The 25,754-nt window shown below is 41.7% G+C and overlaps 1 protein-coding gene across 3 annotated transcripts in view; it reads left to right on the forward strand.

Moving 5' to 3' along the window:
* Nucleotides 1-25,754, forward strand: part of SPTLC3 (serine palmitoyltransferase long chain base subunit 3) — a 125,840-nt gene that overhangs the window by 50,167 nt on the left and 49,919 nt on the right. For all 3 annotated transcript variants that reach the window (XM_032603781.1, XM_032603783.1, XM_032603782.1), the window contains 2 exons: nucleotides 1,170-1,263; nucleotides 23,130-23,235. In XM_032603781.1, the coding sequence (XP_032459672.1) occupies nucleotides 1,170-1,263; nucleotides 23,130-23,235 (200 nt within the window). The remainder of the gene's footprint in view (nucleotides 1-1,169; nucleotides 1,264-23,129; nucleotides 23,236-25,754) is intronic.

The raw sequence follows: 25,754 nt of genomic DNA on the forward strand, positions 1-25,754 counted from the left end.
GCCATAATCAGATTTATGTTTTTAAAAATCTGACTCATGACAACTAATATAATGCAGTATATGATCTTTGATTGGATTCTGCATTGAAAAAAATAGGAAAGGAAACATCTGTAAAAGGCATCAAGACATTTTTAGGACAGTTGGAAAATTTGAATTTGAACTGTATATTAGATGATAGCATTGTATTAATGTTATTTCAAAGGTGTGATAATTGCATTGTGATCGTGTAGGAGAATGTCCTTTTTCCTAGTAGACACGTGCTAAAGAATTTCAGGGTGAGGTGTCATGAGGTTTACAAGTAACTCTCAAATGTCCACCAAAAAAAAATTATAAATACACACACAATGTCTGGGGTATGGAGATGTGAGAATTTTGCTGGCTTTGGCCTCAAAAACTTAAAAGTGTATCATGTGTGAGATTTCTAAAATATAAGGGAGAACTCTAAGATTCTGGGTGGCCATAAAATAAAGGTCTTTATTTTTAATTTTTTTGCGTGTCTCTGCATTTTGAGTCTACTTGAGCAATTCATAATTTAGAAATATTTAAATTAATAAGAAAAATAAGTTTACAAACAGTAACTTATTATAAGCAGTAATTAGAGTGACCTTCTCTCCTTGCCTCAGACTGAATTGCCATCCATACTTTTCCAGATGCAAAGTTTTTAACTGTAAAGCAGTGATGCCTCTGTCTACATGGATGTTAATATAGTAGGAATGAGAATCAGAAAACAAGAGCTTGAAATGTTTTGCAGAAATTATCCCTGCCTTCAGTAAGAGTGCCCCGACACCATTCCAAATAATCCAGCATGGGATTGAAAAGCCTCAGCAAATCCACAACCCACCCAAAATCATGTTAGCTTTCCTGCCAACCATCAATCCTTTAGACTCTACTCGGTGCTTAACGAAGATCTTAGATGACCTCCTCTGCTGAAAACTATCTGCAAATGTTTCAAAAAGGTGTTAACCCTTAACAGATCCCCAACTCCATCAGCAAATTGCTCTAGAGGATTTTATCCACGAAGACACCAGTTTAAACTCTTGGACTTTTAAAATTAAAGAGGGTTTTGGAGAATCTGTGTTATAGATCTTAAAGTGAGTTCCTGTTCCCACATGTTGTTTTCCCTTCATTTTATTTATTGGCCTATGTTTCATGTGCTTGTTTTCTACCAGGGATGCCTCATTTTAAGCGATGAGTTAAACCATGCATCTCTTGTGCTTGGGGCCCGACTCTCGGGTGCAACCATAAGGATCTTCAAACACAACAGTGAGTATCAGTGTTTTTATCCAATAGATACCTCTTGCTTCTAGACAAAAGTAAAGATTATTGATGGGGCTTAGTCCTTGCTCTTCGACCTGGGAGCTTAGCTAATGAAACACAGTCATGTTTATACTCACTACTGGCTTGTTAACCTCTGGTGACCTGGAACAAATGGTTGAACTGCATTAAACACCCAGATTGCTAAGTGTAACCCAAACACATTAGTGTCTCTGTCATTAGTGATCTTCCAGCGCGGCCTCTGAAGCCATGACTGAACTCTTAGACTGCACGTAATTATCAGAAGTGTGATAATGCCTCCTATTTTGTAACTCTGCCTTGAGAAAGTTTAAAGAATTAAGTTTTTTTAAATTTATTTTTTCATTGAAGCACAGTTGATTTACAGTGTTGTGACAATTTCTGCTGTACAGCAAAGTAACTCATTTATATATGAATTCTTTTTTATATTCCTTTCCATTATGGTTTATCTCTGGATGTAGTTCTCTGTGCTGTACAGTAGGACCTTGTTGTTTATCCATTCTATACATAATAGTTTGCATCTACTAACCCCAAACTCCCAGTCCACCCCTCCCCCACTCCTCCTCCCCCTTGGAGAGCCACAAGTCTGGTTCTCTATGTCTGTGAGTCTGTCTCTGTTTTGTAGATAGGTTCATCTGTATCATATTTTAGATTCCACATATAAATGATATTATACGGTATTTCTCTTTCTCTGTTTGACTTACGTCACTTAGTATGATAATCTCTAGTTGCATCCATATTGCTGCAAATGGTATTATTTCATTCTTTTTTATGGCTGAGTTGTATTCCATTGTGTATATGCACCATATCTCCTTTTTTTTTTAACGCTTTTATTGGAGTATAATTGCTTTACAATGGTGTGTTAGTTTCTGCTTTATAGCAAAGTGAATCAGTTATACATACACATATATCCCCATATCTCTTCCCTCTTGCATCTCCCACCCTCCCACCCGTCAAGCTGGTCACAAAGCATGGAGCTGATCTCCCTGTGCTATGCGACTGCTTCCCACTAGCTATCTACTTTACATTTGGTACTGTTTATATGTCCATATATACACTACCACTCTCTCACTTGGTCCCAGCTTACCCTTCCCCCTCTCAGTGTCCTCAAGTCCATAATCTAGTAGGTCTGCGTCTTTATTCCCGTCTTGCCCCTAGGTTCTTCATGAATTTTTTTTTTTTTTAGATTCCATATATATGTGTTAGCACACAGTATTAGTTTTTCTCTTTCTGACTCACTTCACTCTGTAGGACAGACTCTAGGTCCATCCACCACACTACAAATAACTCAATTTCGTTTCTTTTTATGGCTGAGTAATATTCCATTGTATATATGTGCCACATCTTCTTTAGCTATTCAACTGTTAATGGACACTTAGGTTGTTTCCATGTCCTGGCTACTGTAAGTAGAGCTGCAATGATCTTTGTGGAACATGACTCTTTTTGAATTATGGTTTTCTCAGGGTATATGCCCAGTAGTGGGATTGCTGGGTCGTATGGTAGTTCTATTTTAGTTTTTTAAGGAACCTCCATCCTGTTTCTCCATAGTGGCTCTATCATTTACATTCCTACCACAGTGTATGAGGGTTCCCTTTTCTCCACAGCCCTCTCCAGCATTTATTGTTTGTAGATTTTTTGGTGATGGCTATTCTGACCAGTGTGAGATGATATCGCATTGTAGTTTTGAATTGCATTTCTCTAATGATTAATGATGTTGAACATCCTTTCATGTGTTTGTTGGAAATCTGTATATCTTCTTAGGAGAAATGTATATTTAGGTCTTCTTCCCATTTTTGGATTGGGTTGTTTGTTTTTTGATATTGAGCTGCATGAGCTGCTTGTAAATTTTGGAGATCAATCCTGTATCAGTTGCTTCATTTGCAAATATTTTCTCCCATTCTGAGGGTTGTGTTTTTCATCTTGCTTATGTCTTCCTTTGCTGTGCAAAAGCTTTTAAGTTTCATTAGGTCCCATTTGTGTATTTTTGTTTTTATTTCCATTTCTCTAGGAGGTGGGTCAAAAAGGATCTTGCTGTGATTTATGTCATAGAGTGTTCTGCCTATGTTTTCCTCTAAAAGTTTGATAGTGTCTGGCCTTACATTTAGGTCTCTAAACCATTTTAAGTTTATTTTTGTGTATGGTGGTTAGGGAGTGTTCTAATTTCATTCTTATAAATGTAGCTGTCCAGTTTCCCAGCACCACTTATTGAAGAACTGTCTTTTCTCCACTGTATATTCTTGCCTCCTTTATCAAAGATAGGGTGACCACATGTGGGTGGGTTTATCTCTGGGCTTTCTATCCTGTTCCATTGATCTATATTTCTGTTTTCGTGCCAGTACCATACTGTTTTGATTACTGTAGTTTTGTAGTATAGTCTGAAGTCAGGGAGCCTGATTCTTCCAGCTCCATTTTTCTTTCTCAAGATTGCATTGGCTATTCAGGGTCTTTTGTATTTCCATATAAATTGTGAAATGTGTTGTTCTAGTTCTGTGAAAACTGCCAGTGGGAGTTTGATAGGGATTGCATTGAATCTGTAGATTGCTTTGGGTGTATAGGTGATTTTCACAATGTTGACTCTTCCAATCCAAGAACATGGTTTCCATCTATTTGTATCATCTTTAATTTCTTTCATCACTGTCTTATAATTTTCTGCATACAGGTCTTTCATCTCTTAGGCAGGTTTATTCCTAGGTATTTTATTCTCTATGTTGCAATGGTAAATGGGAGTGTTTTCTTATTTCACTTTCAGATTCTTCATCATTAGTTTATAGGAATGCAAGAGATTTCTGTGCATTAATTTTGTATCCTGCTACTTCACCAAATACATTGATTAGTTCTAGTAGTTTTCTGGTGGCATCTTTAGGATTCTCTATGTATAGTATCATGTCATCTGCAAACAGTGACAGCTTTACTTCTTCTTTTCTGGTTTGGATTCCTTTTATTTCTTTTTCTTCTCTGATTGCTGTGGTTAAAACTTCCAAAACTATGTTGAATAATAGTAGTGAGAGTGGGCAACCTTGTCTTGTTCCGGATCTTAATGGAAAAGGTCTCAGTTTTTCACAATTGAGGACGATGTTGGCTGTGGGTTTGTCATATATGGCCTTTATTATGTTGAGGTAAGTTCCCTCTATGCCTACTTTCTGGAGAGTTTTTATTATAAATGGGTGTTGAATTTTGTCCAACGCTTTCTCTGCATCTATTGAGATGATCATATGGTTTTCTCCTTCAATTTGTTAATATGGCGTATCACATTGATTGATTTGTGTATATCAAAGAATCCTTGCATTCCTGGGATAAACCTCACTTGGTCATGGTGTATGATCTTTTTAATGTGCTGTTGGATTCTGTTTGCTAGTATTTTGTTGAGGACTTTTGCATCTATGTTCATCAGTGATATTGGTCTGTAGTTTTCTTTGTTTGTGACATCTTTGTCTGGTTTTGGTATCAGTGTGATGGTGGCCTCGTAGAATGAGTTTGGGAGTGTTCCTCCTTCTGCTATATTTTGGAAGAGTTTGAGAAGGATAGGTGTTAGCTCTTCTCTAAGTGTTTGATAGAATTCACCTGTGAAGCCATCTGGTCCTGGGCTTTTGTTTGTTGGAAGATTTTTAGTCACAGTTTCAATTTCAGTGCTTGTGATTGGTCTGTTGATATTTTCTCTTTCTTCCTGGTTCAGTCTTGGAAGGTTAAACCTTTATAAGAATTGTCCAGTTCTTCCAGCATGTCCATTTTATTGGCATATAGTTGCTTCTAGTAATCTCTCATGATCCTTTGTGTTTCTGCAGTGTCAGTTGTTACTTCCCCTTTTTCATTTCTAATTCTATTGACTTGAGTCTTCTCCCTTTTTTTTCTTGATGAGTCTGGTAATGGTTTATCAATTTTGGTTATCTTCTCAAAGAACCGGCTTTTAGTTTTATTTATCTTTGCTATTGTTTCCTTCATTTCTTTTTCATTTATTTCTGATCTGATCTTTATGTTTTCTTTCCTTCTGCTAACTTTGGGGTTTTTTTGTTCTTCTTTCTCTAATTGCTTTAGGTGTAAGGTTAGGTGGCTTATTTGAGATGTTTCTTGTTTCTTAAGGTAGGATTGTATTGCTATAAACTTACCTCTTAGAACTGCTTTATTGCAGCCCATAGGTTTTCAGTTGTTGTGTTTTCATTGTCATTTGTTTCCAGGTATTTTTGATTTCCTCTTTGATTCTTCAGTCATCTCTTGGCTATTAAGTAGTGTATTGTTTAGCCTCCATGTGTTTGTATTTTTTACAGATTTTTTTCCTGTCATTGATATCTAGTCTCATAGCATTGTGGGTCAGAAAAGATACTTGATACAATTTCAATTTTCTTAAATTTACCAAGGCTTGATTTGTGACCCAAGATATGATCTATCCTGGAGAATGTTTCCATGAGCACTAGAGAAAAATGTGTATTCTGTTGGTTTTGGATGGAATGTCCTATAAATATCAATTAAGTCCATCTTGTTTAATGTATCATTTAAAGCTTGTGTTTCCTTATTTACTTCCATTTTGGATGATCTGTCCATGGGTGAAAGTGGGGTGTTAAAGTCCCCTACTATGATTGTGTTACTGTCAATTTCCCCTTTTATGGCTGTTAGCATTTGCCTTATGTATTGAGGTGCTCCTATGTTGGGTGCATAAATATTTACAATTGTTATATCTTCTTCTTGGATTGATCCCTTGATAACTATGTAGTGCCCTTCTTTGTCTCTTGTAATAGTCTTTATTTTAAAGTCTATTTTGTCTGATATGAGAATTGCTACTCCAGCTTTCTTTTGGTTTCCATTTGCATGTAATATGTTTTTCCATCCCCTCACTTTCAGTCTGTATGTGTCTCTAGGTCTGAAGTGGGTCTCTTGTAGACATCATATATATGGGTCTTGTTTTTTATCCATTCAGCCAATCTATGTCCTTTGGTTGGAGCCTTTATTCCATTTACTTTTAAGGTAATTGTCGATATGTATGTTCCTATTACCATTTTCTTAATTGTTTTGGGTTTCTTATTGTAGGTCTTTTCCTTCTCTTGTGTTTCCTGCCTAGAGAAGTTCCTTTAGCATTTGTTGTAAAGCTGGTTTGGTGATGCTGAGTTCTCTTAGCTTCTGCTTGTCTGTAAAACTTTTAATTTCTCCATCAAATCTGAATGAGATTCTTGCTGGATAGAGTAAACTTGGTTGTAGTTTTTTCCCTTTCATCACTTTAAATATGTCCTGCCACTCCCTTCTGGCTTGCAGAGTTTCTGCTGAAAGATCAGCTGTTAACTTTATGGGGATTCCCTTGTATGATATTTGTTGTTTTTCCCTTTCTGCTTTTAATATTTTTTCTTTGTATTTAACTTTTGATAGCTTGATTAACATGTGTCTTGGCATGTTTCTCCTTGAATTTATCCTATATGGGACTCTCTGTTCTTCCTGGACTTGATTAATTATTTCCTTACCCATATTAGGGAAGTTTTCAGCTCTCATCTCTTCAAATATTTTCTCAGTCCATTTCTTTTTCTCTTCTTCTTCCGGGACCCCTATAATTCGAATGTTGGTGCATTTAATGTTGTCCCAGAGGTCTCTGAGACTGTCCTCGATTCTTTTCATTCTTTTTTCTTTATTCTGCTCTCCAGTAGTTATTTCCACTATTTCATCTTCCAGGTTACTTATCCATTCTTCTGCTTCTGTTATTCTGCTATTGATTCCTTCTAGAGAATTTTTAATTTCATTTATTGTGTTTTTCATGATTGTTTGTTTGCTCTTTAGTTCTTCTAGCTCCTTGTTAACCATTTCTTGTATTTTCTCCATCCTATTTCCAAGATTTTGAATCATGTTTACTATCATTATTCTGAAATTTTTTTCAGGTAGACTGCCTATTTCCTCTTCATTTGTTTGGTCTGGTGGGTTTTTACCTTGCTCCTTCATCTGCTGTGTGTTTCTTTGTCTTCTCATTTTGCTTAACTTATGGTATTTGGGGTCTCCTTCTCACAGACTGAAGATTCATAGTTCCCGTTGTTTTTGGTGTCTGCCCCCAGTGGCTAAGGTTGGTTCAGTGTGTCATGTAGGCTTCCTGGTTGAGGGGACTAGTGCCTGTGTTCTGGTGGATGAGGCTGGATGTTGTCTTTCTGGTAGGCAGGTCCACGTCTGGTGGTGTGTTTTGGTGTGTCTGTGACCTTATTATGATTTTAGGCAGCCTCTCTGCTAATGGGTGTGGTTGTGTTCTTGTCTTGCTAGTTGTTTGGCATAGTGTGTCCAGCACTGTAGCTTGCTGGTCATTGAGTGGAGCTGGTCTTGGCGTTGAGATGGAGATCTCTGGGTGATTTTCGCCGTTCAATATTACATGGAGCTGGGAGGTCTCTGGTGGACCAATGTCCTGAACTTGGCTCTCCCACCTCAGAGGCACAGCCCTGAATCCTAGCTGGAGCACCAAGAGCCTGTCATCCGCACAGCTGCTGGTGTTGGAGAGTCCCCCGAAGAGGCGGAGTTCCCTGGGGACCAGGCACCAGCGGCAGCTGCGTTTGGGAACTCTTTCTACGCAGAAGACACTGGTAGCCGCACCATATCTTCTTTATCCAATCATCTGTCAATGGACATTTAGGTTGTTTCCATGTGAAGACTTAAGTTTTAAGTTATAGTCAGGTAAAAAGTGATCTTGTTCCTTAGCCTAAATGCCTTCTTTCACTATCCCAACCCCACACACACACACACACAAACCATCTAGTCAGTGTCATTGCAGTGCCCTTTCAGGCTCCTGGGTGTGAGGTTTTGTAATGAGGTCAAGGCAGCATGGGAAGTATTAGGAAATACTTAGAAGGAGGTGGTGGTGAACACCTGAGTTCTCTCATCCAGCTCTGCCCCTGACTTTTTGCATCACCTTGTGTAGATCCTTTCCTCTTTCTTGTACTCAGTTTTCCAACTGCAAAATGAGGGTGTTCAAAAATATGATGTGTAAGGATCCTCCTAGTTCAAAGTTCCTGATCCTAATTCTTTATTACTGTCATCAGAACTCTCCTTTCTGTCTGTGTGCATGCATGTGTCCACACACACACACACACACACACACACTTGTTTTCTCTCTCTTCTTTCTCACTGCTATTCTCTCCTGCTTTCCTTCCCCCTCTACTTTTCCCTGTTCCTCTTCCTTGCCACTCTCCCTTCATTCTCCAAGGAAGTAACAAAGATTGAAGTGAGAAGAAGAAAACAAAGAAGTGAGGAAGAATTGTTCCAGTTCTGTTATGCCCACCTCACAGAAACCTCAAACCGTAAAACAATTATCCCCCAAGAGAGGAAAGCCAATGCATGGGAGCATTCCAAAGTGACCCCCCTTTTCCAACTTGTAGAGTCATTCTGATGAAAAATTTCCTCTCACTGAGGGGGTGAGTTCTGGTTATGCCTTTACTGAACCCCCTTCAGCAGCTGTGTGAGAAGAACACTCTGGAGTGAAGTTCAGGGCCAGTAACTCTGCAAGAACCAGACTTGAGGCCCCTCAGACCTACAGCTCATCTCTGACAATTAGCTCAATGCTAATTCAAAATATGTTGACTCCATTTCTTAATGTTACATCAACCACTCAGTCTTTGCTTTCATCTCTGATAAGCCAAGTTTAGTTCCTCCAGTTCTGTTTCTTTTTCTTCATTTATCATCAATTGTCACATCCAGATTCAAATTATCTTCACAGTGCTGGGAACTCATATTTGGAGTAGACATCTTTCAGGGGTTCAAAAAATGAATTTATTAGGAGATGAAGGAAAATGCTTTTGACATTAGCACAGTATGCTATGCTTTTTGATTCTTTGGCAAGGCAGGTAATTGGTGATCAAAAATTCTGTCTTCTTGAGGAAGGAAAAAGGAAATAGTGGATAATTATTCAACTGTAGCTGCATCCATGGATATGATTAAACGTGATGATCTCACTCTTGGAGAGAAACATCTATCAATGGCAGCCACTCATTTCTTCACTCAGTTCTACTGAGGACAATGGAATATCACAGTCATAGTTGCACAATAGAAACATCTAAGAATATCTATGAAAGGTCAGTGACTCGGTCCACCTACAGACCAAGTGAATTCAAATATTCAGGTTGGGACCAAGGCAGCTGCATTTCTTCAGAGTTCCCCACGTGATTCTGATGCATAGTGAGGGATATAAGCCCTAATATAAGGTTATTTTCTACCTCATTTCATCTAAGCTGACCCTGGATCTTGCCAGTATACCCGGAGATATATCACCAGACACACATTGTCACATTAACTATCCTCAGGCTTCCTCTCACCATGATGAACACTCTTTTATACTCCTGGTCTAAAGTTGGTAAAGGGAACCACAAAATGCAGAAAAAGTGTTCTAAGCCAAAACTCACTAAGCATTTATTGAACAACTTTTCTGATTCAGGCACTATGTTAGGGCTTTGGAGAACTATAAAAATGATAAGGTAATAACTTAGCTAACTGAGAGCTTACAATCTAGTAGGAGGAGCAGATATATACAAAAGTAATTATCATGGGTTGAAGCGAAAAAGGGCCATGTAGTATCGTGCAGTGGTTAAGAGTAAAGGCTTTGACAAATGTACATTTTCACATCCACTGGAATACTTAAATTCCAAAAGATGACAACATCAAATGTTATCAGAGGTGTGGAGCAATTAGAACACTCACCCATCCCATAACTGGAGTGTAAGTGGCACAACTCGTTTAGAAAACCCTTTGGCAAATCTTGTAAAGCTAAACACATCCCTATGCTATGACCCAGAAATCCCACAGCTCAGAATTCCCAGGGAAATGAAAGCATATGTCCACTAAAAGTTTTGTGCAAGACTGTTTCATAGGAACTTTATTCATAAAAGTTCAAAACTGGAAACAACCCAAATATCTAGCATAGGAGAATAGAAAAAAAAAAAAGCCTTATTCATATAATAGAAGACAATTCTACAATAAAAAAGGAATAAACTACTGATACAAAGTGGATGACTCTCAAGAAACATCATTTTTAATTAAATAAACCACATACAAAAGAGTACACACAGTATGAATTTGCTTATAGAAAACTCAAACCAGATAAAACAACTCTGTGGTGATATAAATCACAACAATACTAGCCTCTCCTTGTAGGGGAGGAAAATTAGTAAGAAGAGGCATGAAAAACTTTCTGGGGTGATAGAAATGTTATTATTTTGAGTGGGGTGATGCTCACGTTCTTATTAAAATTCATTGCATTGTGTACTTAAGATCTATACATTTCCTTGTAAATAAATTTTCCCAACTTGTTAATTATCATACAGCATATATAAATTTAAAACCATCAATTTGGTATTTTTTCTAAAAAGTATAGGCCTCGATCCAGACGTTAGTGTCCTTGTCCTATAGCCTATTATCATGTGGTCCTAGGAAAATTACTTAACCTTCTTGGATCTCTATTTACTAATTCCAAAAATAATCTCTATTATGATGCCTGATTCATGGTATGCTGGAGAAGGAATATAAAGTGCTTAGCACAATACCTGGTAATAGAAACTACTGAATTGTTTGTACCTGCTGTGTTATTATGATTATTATTGTCCTTGTCATTGTCATCACCAGCGCCACTAAGGGATAGTAGAGAACATTATGGTGACCCAGAAGAATGCAGAGGTCATCTCATTAAGGGGATTGCATGAAATGCATAGCATTTGCCATAGACTTTGAAGGATTAGGAGAATTCTATTCAGGGGTGAGGGAAAGGACGTTTCAAACAGAAGGTTAATCTGCAGTGTGCAAAGACAGCAAGACCCCCAAGCGTGTCCTGAGTGTGGGGCTGAACTACTGGAGAAGAGCCTTAAAATTAAGGCCTTCCTTGGCCAGTTAATGTAGAGCCACAAAGACATGTATATAAGCCAAGATGTATGTACTTCAAGAAGCAAGGAAAAGTGCCTGTTCTGCTGTGTGCCATGCTGTCCCTTGGAGGGATTAGCTTTGCTCGCAGCATTTAGTAGCCCTCCCAGGTGTCCAGGGGAGATGAAAACAGAGATACAAGCAACTTTGAGTTAAAACTTTGAACAGCATCAGATGGAAAAGATGTCTTTATGGATTGTAAAGATCGGCTCTCCTCAAAGCAGATCTCTTATCCCTTTAATGATTCAGGAACCAATTCCAATGTGTGTGGGGTTCTCTACACCACCAAGAAATTCTGCAACACCAGCTGGGCATCCAACAATTCAACTTAATTCTGATACTATCTACCTGGTGACGGCATCAGACTCCACAGGTCTGTCCCCATTTCAGATGCCAATCTCACGTCCAGGTTGTCACCTGTGCTTCTGAGTGACCAGCTAAAAATCAGAAGTTCCCATCACCCTCTCCTTTAGGTTCAACTAATTTGCTAGAGCAGCTCACAAAACTCAGGAAACCAGTTTACTTACTAGATTATCAGCTAACTATAAAAGGTTATAACTCAGTAACAGCCAGATGGAAGACATGCACAGGGCAAGGTGGGTGGGAAAGCATGCAGGAGCTTCCACAACCTCTCCCTGAATCTCCAGGTTTGTTTCATCAACCCAGAAACTCTCTGAACCCCATCCTTCTGAGGGCTTATGGAGGTCTCATTGGCACAATTGATTAAATCATTGGCCATTGGCCACTGGTGATTGAACTCAATCTCCAGCCCCTAACCCTCCCCAGAGATTGGAAGGAAAGACTGAAAATTCCAACCCTCTAATCACTGTTCAGTTCCCCTGGCAACCAGCCCCCATCCTTAGGTGCTTTCCAAAAGTCACCTCATTAACATAACAAAAGACACCAATATAGCTTTCGGCACCTAGGAAATTCTAAGTGTTTTAGGAGCTATGTGCCAGGAACAGTGTAGTGGATGAAGACCAAATACATCATTTCTTATTACAAATCGCAATATCTCACCTTCTCTATCTGGATTTATCATTTGGAATTCAGCCCAAATTGTACCATTCACCAGTCTTCCCTTGGAAATTCTATAGAGATGATGATGATGATAGATAGATAGATGATAGATAGTTAGGTAGATAGGTAGATAGATAGATAATAGATAGATGATAGAATGATAAAGTAAATGGGATTCAGTGTTAATAGATGAATCTGAGTAAAATGTATCTGGGTGTGCTTTGTAGTATTCTTATTCTTGCAAATATTTTTGATAAGTTTGAAATTATTTTCAGACAAAATTGTAATTCCTTAATCCTTTACCGAAATTATAATTCAAGGATTTCATTTTATCTTCCAATTTTACACATCTCTTAAAACATTCAGTAACTTAATCCTCATGCTCTCTCTTTATACTCCCAGATAATAGATAACAGTTTTTATCTGTATCTTTACAATACATGTTTGCTATGGTTATTTTATACCAGCAAATAGCAGTTATTGAGAATTTACTCTGTGCCAGATGCTGAGCTAATAACCTTCTCTTATGTATTTATTTAACCCTGTGGACGGTCCTCATTTACAGGTGAGGAGATTCAGGCCTAAATAGGTTGTTGAATACCTACCTGTCCAAGATCATAGAGCCCCTCAGTGGTGAAGCCTGGCACTGTCTGTACAAATCCTGCTTTTTCCAATTAAGAAGAGCATGCAGTGAGGGTCAGAGTCCATCATTTAATCCATGACGCTCTGTTATGTATGAACTGCTGTGGCTCTTTAGTTCTCTGTGGGAGGTAGAATAATGGTCCCCCAACATGCCTGTGTCTTAATCCCCAGAGCCTGTGACCATATTATATTTTGTGATAAAGGGGAATGAAGGATCCAGATGGAATTCAGGTTGCTACTCAGATAAGCTTAAAATAAAGAGATTGCACGGGGTCCAGGGTAATCACAGGGTCCTTAAATGTGGAAAAGGGAAACAGAAGAGTGAGTGTCAGAGTGATGCCACGTGAGAAAAACTTCAAGCCACTGCTGGCTTTGGAGATCAAAGAAACCACAGCCAATGAATGCCAGAAGCCTCTAGAAGCAGCAAAAAGCAAGGAAATGGGTCCCCCCCGACCCAGCTTCCAGAAAAGAAAGCACCTCGACTTGGTTTTAGCCCAGTAAGACACATTTCAGAGTTTTGGCCTCCAGAACTGTAAGATAATTTGTGTTTCGTAAAGCCCTACGTTTGTGTTAATTTTTTCCAGCAGCTGTAAGAAACTAATACACTTTCACTCTCAGGTACACAGATCCCTTGTTCTCACTCACTAATGTGCTCAACAGGACTTTTACCCATGAACAACTCTCCCCGCTGTTGTATTTACACCACAGAAACTGCCACCTTTGAGAGCAAGCCTACCTCCAGGGTCCTTGAAACGACTTCTCACTTGAGAGGTCCTGGAGGTGAGATGGCATGTGGAGGGGAAGATAATTAAATGGAGTCCTAATAGCTAAGGCATCAGTTGTTGCTGGCGCTCTTTCTTGCTTTACTATTCCCAGGATAATACTAAACACCTCAGTAAACAATGATGCTTTAATCCTTAATACATATCCATGCAGATTGAAATGATAACGTGGAGATTTTTTGAAGGATCTGCAGAAAATGAAAGTTACCTTCCTATGTGTGCAGGAGGCATGCAACCGGCCCAGATAGGAGCTAATAACTTATGAGACGGAGTTTAAGAATGGCCTCCTAAACTGGAATGTTCTTAAACATCAGGATTATGGGATTTCATACAACCACACTTGCTCTTCTTTCCTGGACTTTGCTCCACCTGTGTCCTCTGCTTATATCTTAAGGATACTCTCCTGACTGTGGGGGGAGAAGAGGTCCTATTTTTACGTAGATCAATACTAGAGGATACCCACTTGTTATTTAGAGCCATAGTAAATAAATCAGAATTCTGGGCCCTTGAATTTTTGCATTCTGTATGCGAAAAATATACCCGAAGTGTAGTCAAACCATTGCAGACCATCATAATAAACTTTGAATCCTATGTGACCTGGATTGACCAACAGCTTCAAGCTATTCATCATATCTTTATTTCCCACAAAATCAGAATGGGGAACTGAACAAAATCAGAACACACAAAAGCTATACTCTCTAAGGAAAAGTAGACAACTCAGAAGTGCAGTTTTAGCAGAATTTATCACCAGGGATTATTTCTTCCTGGATTGCAAATGTTACAATTACAGTCAGCCCTCCATTTCTGCATGTTCCACATCCACCAGATTCAACCAACTACAGATGGAAAATATTTGAGAAAAGAATTCCAGAAAGTTACAAAAAGCAAAACTTTATCGCATGCTGGCAGCTACTTATACAGCATTTACATTGTAATAGGTGTTATAAATAGCCTAGAGATGATTTAAAGTATATGGGAGGTTGTGCGTAGGTTATACGCAAACACTATGCCATTTTATATAAAGGACTTGAGCGTCTGCAGATTCGTGTGTCCACAGGGGCTCCTGAAACCAATCCCCCCTGGATACCAAGGGACGACTGTACTGAGATCCAAACTCTCATTTATTCAACATTCGCTGCTGCCAAGCGCTACGTTAAGCCCTTTATAGAATCAACCGTTTAAATTTAACAAAAATCCAGATTCCTGTTTCTCTTCATCATTCCTACTTATTAAGAGAAAACAATGCTCAAAGTGATTGAATGACCTGCCCAAGGACACACGCATGACATATGGTGGTGAGAGTCAAAATTCAAACCCAAGTCTGTTGCTCTTGTCTTGGTTCATTTCCCCTAGGAGCAGACCTGAGACATGGATGTGAAGGCAAGTCATTTATTTAGGAAGTGATCCCAGGACGCAGGCAGAGAAACAGGGGATGAAGACAGAGCAGGGGAGGCGGCCAATAAAGGGCGTGTTGTCAAGCATGTTAGCACAGTAAACACCTGGAGCTCAAGCTTACTAGGAAACTCTGGGTGCCAGTATAGACATGCCTCAGTGTTATCCCACCTGAGGGGTGGGAACTGGGGTATTTATGCACCAGTGCCCGCTGGTGGTTGGTTGAGGGCTGTCCTGACTCAGGCTGAGTACGCTCCCACAGCCAGAAAAATATGTCTTGGACAAAGAATTGCCTGTGTCTGCAATAAGGAGCTGGGCTGAGAGGATACAGGTACATGGACAGCTCTGGATGGCACTCTTACCCACTCACTAAGTCCAGCAACTGCCAGACCACATGTAGAACACAGAGAGCTGTGGGTTCTTGTGTGAAAATCAATCTAGCATGATGCCTTATCCTGTTAGTAACATGAATCTTAACTCAGAAGCTGAAGTTTGGCCTCTGAATGCCTCTGGCTACGTGCTGAGAATATCTCCTTGCACTTTCTACTTTGGGCAGCTTCAGCGAAATAGCCAACCCTTAGTTTGCCTTTGTGACTCATTGGTACCACAGGACAGACTCTCCAGCCATTTTACAGCACAAGCCGAGGCATCAACTCCAACCAGGGACCCACAGGCTTGGTCTCCTTCATGATTCTGGTGCATTGAGGAAATGGGTCCAAGCACTGTGGGGTACCCGGAGGCCTTTGGTAAACATGTCCTCTGGGCTGAGTATATTAGCACCCTGAGAATTCCAGGACCTCAAACCCTGGGTAAATTTTAACTCTCTGGAAAGGTCAACCACTTCTTTCAGAGATTTGGGGAAATCAGAACTGAGTTATTTTTTTTCCTGTAGCTGCTCACTTTACTGGTAAATGCATACGATGTAGATCCTAGAACAATGTTTCCCAGTCTTTAAGGTACAAGGAGTCACCGTGGGGGCTCTTGTTGAAATGCAGACTTGGATTTGGTGGTTCTGGGCGGGGGTCTGAGCACCTGCATTTCTGACAAACTCCCAGGCAATACTGATGCGGCTGGTACAAGACTGTACTTGGAGCAGCAAGGCTGTAGGTAATCTCTGGACTCAAGTGAGTCACAAAGGGCTTCTTGAGCTGGTCTTGAAGAGGAGAAGCAGTCTTTTGAGCTAGGAGAGTTGCCATAAGGTCAGAGGAATGAGCACACCAAGAATTTGGAGTGGTTTAGGGGGAAAAAAAGTGGAGAGGAAGAACCAGGATTCTATCTAGAGGCATTTAAAGGCCAAGAGGAAGAAGAACAAAGGATGCAGTGTTTGTGGGAAAACTCTGAGCCCTACCTCTTCTGCGGAGTGAGGGCTCATGAGTGTCATTTGAGTGGAAGGTCAAACCTATAAACATCACTTAGATTACTTTACAAGCCACGACATTTTCAATCTCAAGACTCCTGAACTAGGTTGTTTAACAAATGAAGCAATTACCCCTATATCTTTTAACAGTAAGAGTGTTCAACCCTTGTTGTAATGAAACTTTCACATGCACTCACTCCTTTTAGCTCCAACTTCACAACAGGTCACCTACCGATTCTCCCCTTTTTACAGATGAAGGAAGAGGCACAAAGTGGTGAGGTGACTTGTTTAGAGACAGCTGGAAAGAGGCAGAGCTGGGATTTAAATAGAGGAGGTCTGACTTCAGAGTTCCAATTTCTAAACACAATGAACTTTGACCTCCTTTCCATTCCCTGCCTCCCCCAGATGGTAGAGTGATGCCTCCATCTCCCATGCAACTGTCCCGGGTCAGGGCAGTTGGGTTAGGCGGACGCAGCCAGCATTCACTGGGCGCCCTTGACTGCACCCTGACCTGAGACACAGGATCCAGGTGCTGACCCCTGGGCTCCCTGAATCAAGGCTCACCTTCCTGCACTGACCCCACTCCCCAGGGATCCTATTCAGCATTCTGTCTAGTCCCACAGGCCCTTCTCTAAGGAGCAGAGCCCTCCATGCTTCATCAGGCCCAGAGTCTGAGTTCATGGGACACTCTGTCCCCGTGCATTAGGCTCTACCCATTCTTCACCTCATGTGCCCAAGGTCAGAAGTTTCTGGGATGACCCTCTCCCCTGGGTAAGTAGGCCCTGCCCCTAGCACCTACCTCATCCTCTGCCCAGCCCAGCTCCTCTGCTCCCAGCTGCCTTTTGCCTACTTCCAGGAAGCTCACCTTGCTTCTTTGACCCACAAAAGGCCACGTGACACCTGCAAACATATTTGCAGACCCTGAAGGCACCCATTTTTCTTTCTTTTTTAAAACATTTTTTTATATTTATTTATTTATTTGGTTGTGCCGGGTCTTAGTTGTATCAGGCGGGCTCCTTAGTTGTGGCATGCAAACTCTTAGTTGCGGCATGCATGTGGGATTTAGTTCCCTGAACAGGGATCGAACCCATGCCCCCTGTATTGGGAGTGCAGTCTTGTCCACTGCGCCACCAGGGAAGTCCCGCACCCATTTTTCAATGCATCAGAAATGCCCTCATTGATCTCATGGAGGAGACTCTATAAATGTCACTTTGAGAGAAATATTTGCTTTGCTGGCCGGAACTGGACATTATGATTATGTTTTCCCCCAAAGGCTACACAAGGGGGCAGTTCCCCACAAACCATCTTAAAAATAAGAATAGTTTATCATCATTCACAGTTGTTTAAGTACCTACTGCTTAATAGTTCACATTTGGGCTCAATATTGAAGGATGAAACTGATTATCCCTGAAGGAACACGAAGAACAGGAAAAAGATGGGGGGAGGGCAAGGAATTAGAGTAACAAGTAGTATTTCTTCATCATCCAAACATCTTTCCACTTAAGAAATAGCTGTTGAGTAGCTGTCTATCCTGTGTAGGCATGAAAAGATTTTGGCAAGAAGCCCACAGAGCAGGGAACAAGAGGACATATCTAAATGCAGGTGGAGGCAGGTTTCTTGGAGCTTTGAGCGATGAAGGTGAACCAGCAAGCACACTGGGCAGCACAAGGAAAGTGGAGGCTGCCCTTCAGCCCTGAACACGGGCCCTAGATGGAGAGCAGGGCAGGGCACGGAGGGATGGCCAAGTTCTCGTGTCTCAACAAAAGCTCGGTTGCACAAGAGATGAGGAAAGAGGCAGCTGAGGCAGGAGAAACTGTTTCTGCTGTACAGGAAAGTAAGAAAGAAGCCAGAGACCTAGCTCTTATCTTTAGGAAGACACTTTTTGAACTACACCAACCTCCCTTCTGAGAAGGTTACGGCTTCTTTGTTGACTTGGGCTCCCTTCTCACAGGACTGTATGTGTAGTTTCCACAGATCCCGGAGGCTTGCTGATATTATGAGGGTTTTGAATTTAAGGACAGGTGCAGGAACAGGCTCGCAGAGCGTCATTGTCACCTAAGCCTGATTGGAGCTTTGGGCACATAGCTGGACTCTCCCTGGGATTTAGTAATTCCCTAACCCGTGACAAACCAGGGCTGCTTTGCACCAGAACGTGGACCCCAGGCCATGTCTCATCACCCACCATGCCGGCTCCCTCCTCTCAGCCCATCACAAACCAAAGGACCCCGCCTCGATGGGCCAGACTTGGTGGTGAATAATGTCTAAGGCGTTGTTGGTACTCAAATTTGTGGTGATTACAAATCCACAGTGTGTCATTATAACTTTGTAACATGATGGTACAGTTAGCACTGTGTGAGTGCATCTTGATGGCGTCAACTATATTCTTTTAATTTCTGTATCTCAGGATTTTCTGTATACTCCAGCAAGAAGCTGGTTTGTTTGGGCTTAGGGTGTTTTTTTTTTTTTTTTTTTTTTTTTTGGTTGTTATTGGTTTTACAAACCTTCTGCATGAGTTTGCTTATCTGAAAAAAAGAACCAAAACCTAATCGTTCAGAGGTGTCATGAGGATTAACATAATACGGGTATAAGTGCTTTAATAAGCATCATTATTTGAAAATCCCTTGCAGATGTTAGCATGTGATTTGCTGAAACTGTAGAACCTCATAAGGCCTGCAAGAACATAAACCACAATCCCCTGAATCCTATAGGTCTGTGACCCACACACTGTAGAATTATAGAGCAAGGACCTAAAAATCAGAAACTACCAGATGTTAACATGGGTCCAGAATCCCACAGTGAGTGAAGTCATGTCTTTCTCTGTCTAGCTTCTGTGATTCTAAGAGGTTAGTGAGTTTGTCTCCCATGGCAGAACAATGGCTGATTGATCTTCCCTTTGCTCAAGGATCCCAGTGTGTGGACACTGAGGGTTTTCTGAAGTTCCGCTAAAAGCTTCTCCTCATCGAACTCTCCATTCATGACAAACACTATGAGTTCCTGCCATCTGCAAAATACAAAAAACACATCAAGGTCTTTTGCAGGCTTGTTTTCTGTCCTGCCTGATATTAAAAGAATGGAGAGAAATTTATCTCTTTAGTGGGGTTCATTTAAACTCCCAAACTCAGGCTCTAACATGTATGTGACGCTCTTGATTGCATAAACAGTACAATAATCTCTGCGTGTATAGATTTTCAAAAACCTTAGAATAGTCACTTTTAAGTGACTGCTAATTTAGTTCACTGGGTTTGCTTTTGAGTTTATTTTTGTGTGTGGTGTTAGGGAGTGTTCTAATTTCATTCTTTTACATGTAGCTGTCCAGTTTTCCCAGCACCACTTATTGAAGAGACTGCCTTTTCTCCATTGTATATCCTTGCCTCCTTTGTCATAGATTAGTTGACCATAGGTACGTGGGTTTATCTCTGGGCTTCCTGTTCCATTGATCTATATTTCTGTTTTTGTGCCAGTACCATATTGTCTTGATAACTGTAGCTTTGTAGTATAGTCTGAAGTCAGGGAGGCTGATTCCTCCAGCTCTGTTTTTTTGTTTGTTTTTTTTGTTTTTTCTGTTTCTGTGTGGTACGCGGGCCTCTCACCATTGTGGCCTCTCCCATTGTGGAACACAGGCTCCGGACGCACAGGCTCAGCAGCCATGGCTCACGGGCCTAGCCGCTCTGTGGCATGTGGGATCTTCCCAGACCGGGGCACGAACCTGTGTCCCCTGCATTGGTAGGTGGACTCTCAACCACTGCGCCACCAGGGAAGCCCTCCAGCTCCGTTTTTTTCCCTCAAGATTGCTTTGGCTATTCGAGGTCTTTTGTGTTTCCATACAAATTTTAAGATTTTTTGTTCTACTTCTGTAAAAAATGCCATTGGTAATTTGATAGGGATTGCACTGAATCTGTAGATTGCTTTGGGTAGTAGAGTCATTTTCACAATACCAATTCTTCCAATCCAAGAACATGGTATATCTCTCCATCTGTTTGTGTCATCTTTGATTTCTTTCATCAGTGTCTTATAGTTTTCTGCATACAGGTCTTTTGTCTCCTTAGGTAGGTTTATTCCTAGGTATTGTATTCTTTTTGTTGCAATGGTAAATGGTAGTGTTTCCTTAATTTCTCTTTCAGATTTTTCACCATTAGTGTATAGGAATGCAAGAGATTTCTGTGCATTGATTTTGTATCCTGCAACTTTACCACATTCATTGTTTAGCTCTGGTAGTTTTCTGGTGGCATCTTTAGGATTCTCTATGTATAGTATCATGTCATCTGCAAACAGTGACAATTTTACTTCTTCTTTTCCAATTTGTATTCCTTTTATTTCTTTTTCTTCTCTGATTGCCATGGCTAGGACTTCCAAAACTATGTTGAATAATAGTGGTGAGTGTGGACATCCTTGTCTTGTTCCTGATCTTAGAGGAAATGCTTTCAGTGTTTCACCATTGAGAACGATGTTGGCTGCTGTGGCTTTGTCGTATGCGGCCTTTGTTATGTGGAGGTCGGCTCCCTCTGTGCCCACTCTCTGGAGTCTGGGTTTGCTTTTATTACTATGGCATCGGAGTCACATTCACCATGTGCCATTTCTGTATAAAAACTTGTAAATTCCAAGTCCCAGAAGGAAAAACTGTAAACAGGTATACTTATATTCATCAGCTCTTTATTTCCTTCAGAGACTAACAGGTCTGCGGTGGATTATAGAAAAGGGAGCTGCTTCCCCCAATCACATGGGTTACTTCAACATTTTAGGAACCCAGCTGAAAGCAAAAGGTCTAAAGATGAACGTTTGTTATCCCTGAAATTCTCAAAATAAGAAAGCTGCTTTCTGTTTCCTTGGCTGCCATCTAGTGGTCAGTGATGTAGTGACACTAAAACAACACTACATCTTACGTGAAGACTCAGAAGATTTATCGGCCTGTCTTTAACCTAGAGGGATGGGATAGGGAGGGTGGGAGGAAGACGCAAGAGGGAGGAGATATGGGGATATATGTATATGTATAGCTGATTCACTTTGTTATACAGAAGAAACTAACACACCTTTGTAAAGCAATTATACTCCAATAAAGATGTTAAAAAAAAAAGCTAAAAACACAGTTAATTAAAGAAATATTACTGCAGGCATGAGGCAATTATCCTTTGTCATAATTCCTATTTAGATCCCAAAGTGTCATTCCCTTTCCTGTTTCCTGGTCTACAATCTTTTCCATGAAAAGACAAGCGATTCAACTATCATATATCACTTTAGCTCTAGCACTGAGCATTAGGACTAGGGCTAAAAGGATGAATAAGATAAGGTCCCTGCCTTCCCTGGAGAAGAGACATGAACTCAAGTAATGAGCAGTGTGATGAGTGCTTAAATCCAGAATAGATGAGTCATCAAGGACACAAAGAAGAAAGAAAATCTGTTCTATTGGCCAAAAGAGTTTGAGTGGAGGCTTGCGTGGTGGGTGGAGGTTCTCCAGACAGACAAGAGCGGGGAAGCATGTAAGAGAGATGGGAGGCTGTGTGCTGGGGAATACTGAGAAACCATATGAGGAAGATAGCCAGGGACTAGAGCAGGAACGACCTTTGGAGACTGCATTCTTTAGCTAGTCCCATAACAAACAACCTCGAAACCCCAGTAGCATCCAACAAATATCACTTATTTCTTACTCATGACTGCAAGTGGGCTGGGCTAACTGTGCCCTATTTGTCTCTCAGCCTCTCCTGGGGCCCTCCCAGGACCTGAGGACTAGCCTGGGAGTGTTCTTTTCATGTTACTGGTAGAAGCACAAGAGGAAAAGCAGAAACGTGTAAGGCCTCTTAAGGCTGAGGCGCGGAACCAACCTGCTCTCTCTTCCCTGGATTCTGTTAGCCAAAGCATGTCACTTGGCTGAACCCAAGCCAGAGGCAGGGAAACATCTTCCATTCCTTTAGTGGGAGGGCTCTGAGGTCGCCTGTCAAAGGACTCAAATTAGGGGAGTGTAGGAATTGGGGCCAATGATGCCATCTGCCACAAGTTCTGTCTTGGAAATGCTTATTTTGAGGTACCCATGGTTTTGTCTAAAATGTGGTTGGAAAACAGTTATGTAGCTCAAAATATAGGTCTGGCTTTGAGTGACGGAGCCAGGAGTGCCAAGACCCCAAACATGAACCCTTGTGGACCCCATCCCACACGAACTGGTCCAGAATCTCTAGGAGTGAGACAAGGAATCTACATTTTTACTGGTTCCCCAAATGAATGATGATTCTTTCAAAAGTTTCTTAACGTTTTGAAAGAAACCAGGACTGCTTTGTACCAGAACATGGCCCCCACACCACATCCATTTACCCACCTCCCAAAACTTAGGCAGTGAGACCCCTGCCAGCCCAAAATGCTGCCGTTCTGTGCAAAACCAGCTAAACTCTACCATGCTGGTGGCTAAACCATCGATTGGTGAGTGTTAGTTAATGATATCCCTCAGGGCTAATTTTCACCTGGCAACAAAGCTTAAGTTTAAGAAATGCACTTAATATAAAGCTGCAATCTCTGCTAAGGCAGGTGAGGACAGCCTTTGAAGAGCCTGTGAAACTATGTGCTCCCACTAGAGGTTTATTCTGCTGGCTTTACAAACCTGACTACTCAGCTTGTCGGAGTTAACTTTTACTAAAAACTAGACTTGTCTGTCCCCCAAGGTGTTCTCTGACTTCGACTTTGCTCTCTGAAAGTTTGGGTCAGAGCCTGAGCCTAAAATATCTGCTGCCTTCTCCAAAAAGAAAATGAAGGAGGAAAAGAAAAGCCCTCTCATGACTCAATTTTTTTGTGTGTATTATTTAAAGACATGCAAAGCCTAGAGAAGCTCCTGAGAGATGCTGTAATCTACGGCCAGCCTCGAACCCGCAGAGCCTGGAAAAAGATTCTCATCCTAGTGGAGGGCATCTACAGGTATGTAAATAACCGGAGACCTATTCACACACTGAGGCCCACAGCGAGCTGACAGATGGGGCAAGGCTGACCTCTCCTAGTTAAATGGAAAAATGAGTTAGATATAGGTGTTATGAAGGGACCTGAGTCAGAGCTATCCATGTGAACCATCAGGTCTTGGGTCACCTGTCTTTTCAATGACCATACATATGGCGGAGCACCCTGGAGGCTGGCGTACTTAAGAAGGTGTCTTCAGAAACGTCCTGACAGAGCATTGCTAACTTGTATTGATTCCATTACTTTTGGCTGCCCCACAGTTTCAAAGGCTTTTAGGGGATGGGTTGTTCAACCTCAGAACACTCTTTGCCTTTATGACAAAGGCAGGAAAGTAGATACTGCTGGTGGGCACCCAGCTGCCCCTAACTCAATAGTGCACCCAGAGTCCAGGTTTGCTGAACTTGGCCAATTGTTAGCATCAGACTACAAAAAGCTTGCACATTTTCTTCAAGGTAAGGCTAACCTGGAGTACAATTCTTGATGCAGAGCTGGGAAGAGGGGGAGACCGTCTTAGCATCTGAAGGCATGCTGTCTTCCCACAGCTCGTAGGCTGAGCAGACAAAACACCCACTAAGCCAGTCAGAGCTGCACTTTCATATTGCTGGTTGTGATTGAATTTGCTTCATTCTATGTCTGAATTAATGATCGTTACTAAGGTAGAAACTGCTCCCAAGTTTGTCTTCTGTTGGATGCCCTAGTCCATGAGTCAAGGAAACATTACTTCAGAGTTACTCACTCCTAAATCAATTCTCAATCTTAATGTTAGAAGAAGCAACAGCAATGTTTCCTATGGGTTAATTATGGGAAAGTGAACAAGATTAAAAGGAAGGGAATGGGGCTTCCCTGGTGGCGCAGTGATTGAGAGTCCGCCTGCCGATGCAGGGGACACGGGTTCGTGCCCCGGTCCGGGAAGCTCTCACATGCCGCGGAGCGGCTAGGCCCCTGAGCCATGGCCACTGGGCCTGCGCGTCCGGAGCCTGTGCTCCGCAACGGGAGAGGCCGCAACAGTGAGAGGCCCGCGTACAGCAAAAAAAAAAAAAAAAAAGGAAGGGAGTGAGGGCTTAAATTCCCAACAAGGGGAAGCGTGGCTGCAAAGGAGGCTTGAGATAAAGAGCAGCCTTTTTTTCTGCAGCTAATGGAATCCGTCCCTGGGGGCACCACACAAGCACATCTGGCGATTTTCAGTTGTCACAACTGCAGTAAAGTACTGCTGGCATCCTGGCATCTGGTGGGCAGAGGCCAGGGATGCTGCTAAGCCTCCTACAATGCCCAGGATAGTGCCCTGCAACGGAGAATTATCTGGCTCAAAATGTCAACAGTGCCGAGTTTGGGAAACCCTGCTGTAGAATAATGTAACCACTCACTGGCCCTGAACTTGCTACTTTTAGGAAATAATCTCATCTTGACTCTGGGCTGTCATAGCCTCAAGCACGGGTCTTTCTCCCTGTGTGATTTGTGCCAGATGCCAGCTTGGGAGGGGAGAACTTATCTAAACACCTGTCAATCAAGCCTGGACTGGTGGGAGCACAGATCAGCGGAGGGAGAGCAGACGGGCATCTCCTTTAACCAGAGTAAACAGAACCCAACTGCAAATAAACAGAACTTGGCTTCACTAAAGAGAAGTTGTGTTCTAAGTACTTTGATCATGGCTGAAATTAAGTGGACCACCAGCGTTTCACTGTCAAATATTCCCATCAGTTACACAAAGAAACCCCTCTGCTAATGGTTATGTTGGGCCTGGGTCCTACCATGATATCAGGAGGATAGGGGAGCCAGGTGTGGACTTCAGGTCCAAAACAGGGTGGCAACAAACCACAGCTTAGGGTTCACTAGCAATGGTGACTGCCCAATGACCTACTGCTGTGAAACGAGCCACCTCAAAGCACGGTGGCTTACACAGCAATGAGTTATTATTTCCCACGCTACTGTGGGTTGTCTGGACCAACTGGGCAGCTCTGCTCCATGTGACATTGGTTGGGGTCATTCATGTGGCTGCTTTCTATGGGGTGTTTGGCTGGGTCTGGAACATCCAAAATGACCTCACTCACACGTGTGGGCTCTTGGTACTGGCTGTTGACTGAGGTGCCTTATGCTTTCCTCTTCTCTGGAGTGCTTTCTCTATATGTAGGTTTTTCTCGTTCAGCAGTCTAGCTAGAGCTTCCTCACAACATGGTGGCTGGCTTCCAAGAGAATGAAAGCGGAAGTTGCCAGCCTGTTAAGGGCTGGGCCCAGAACTGGTACAACATCACTATGCCATATTCTATTGGTCAAAGCATGACGCCAGTCTAGCCCGGATTCAAGGGGAGGAGAAACAGACCCCACCTCTTGATGGGAGGATTGGCTTGTGTATACAGGGAGGGGAAGACTTACAGGCAACCATCTTTGGAGGCAATCTACCACAGCAGCTCCATCAACCCGACATGTATACAGGGAGAAGTCTCCACTGTCCGTGGACTTGCCTTCTCAGAGATGTTCCTTTTTTC

Source organism: Phocoena sinus, chromosome 15 (genome assembly GCF_008692025.1).
Source record: "Phocoena sinus isolate mPhoSin1 chromosome 15, mPhoSin1.pri, whole genome shotgun sequence".
In the NCBI taxonomy this organism is placed as follows: Eukaryota; Metazoa; Chordata; class Mammalia; order Artiodactyla; family Phocoenidae; genus Phocoena; species Phocoena sinus.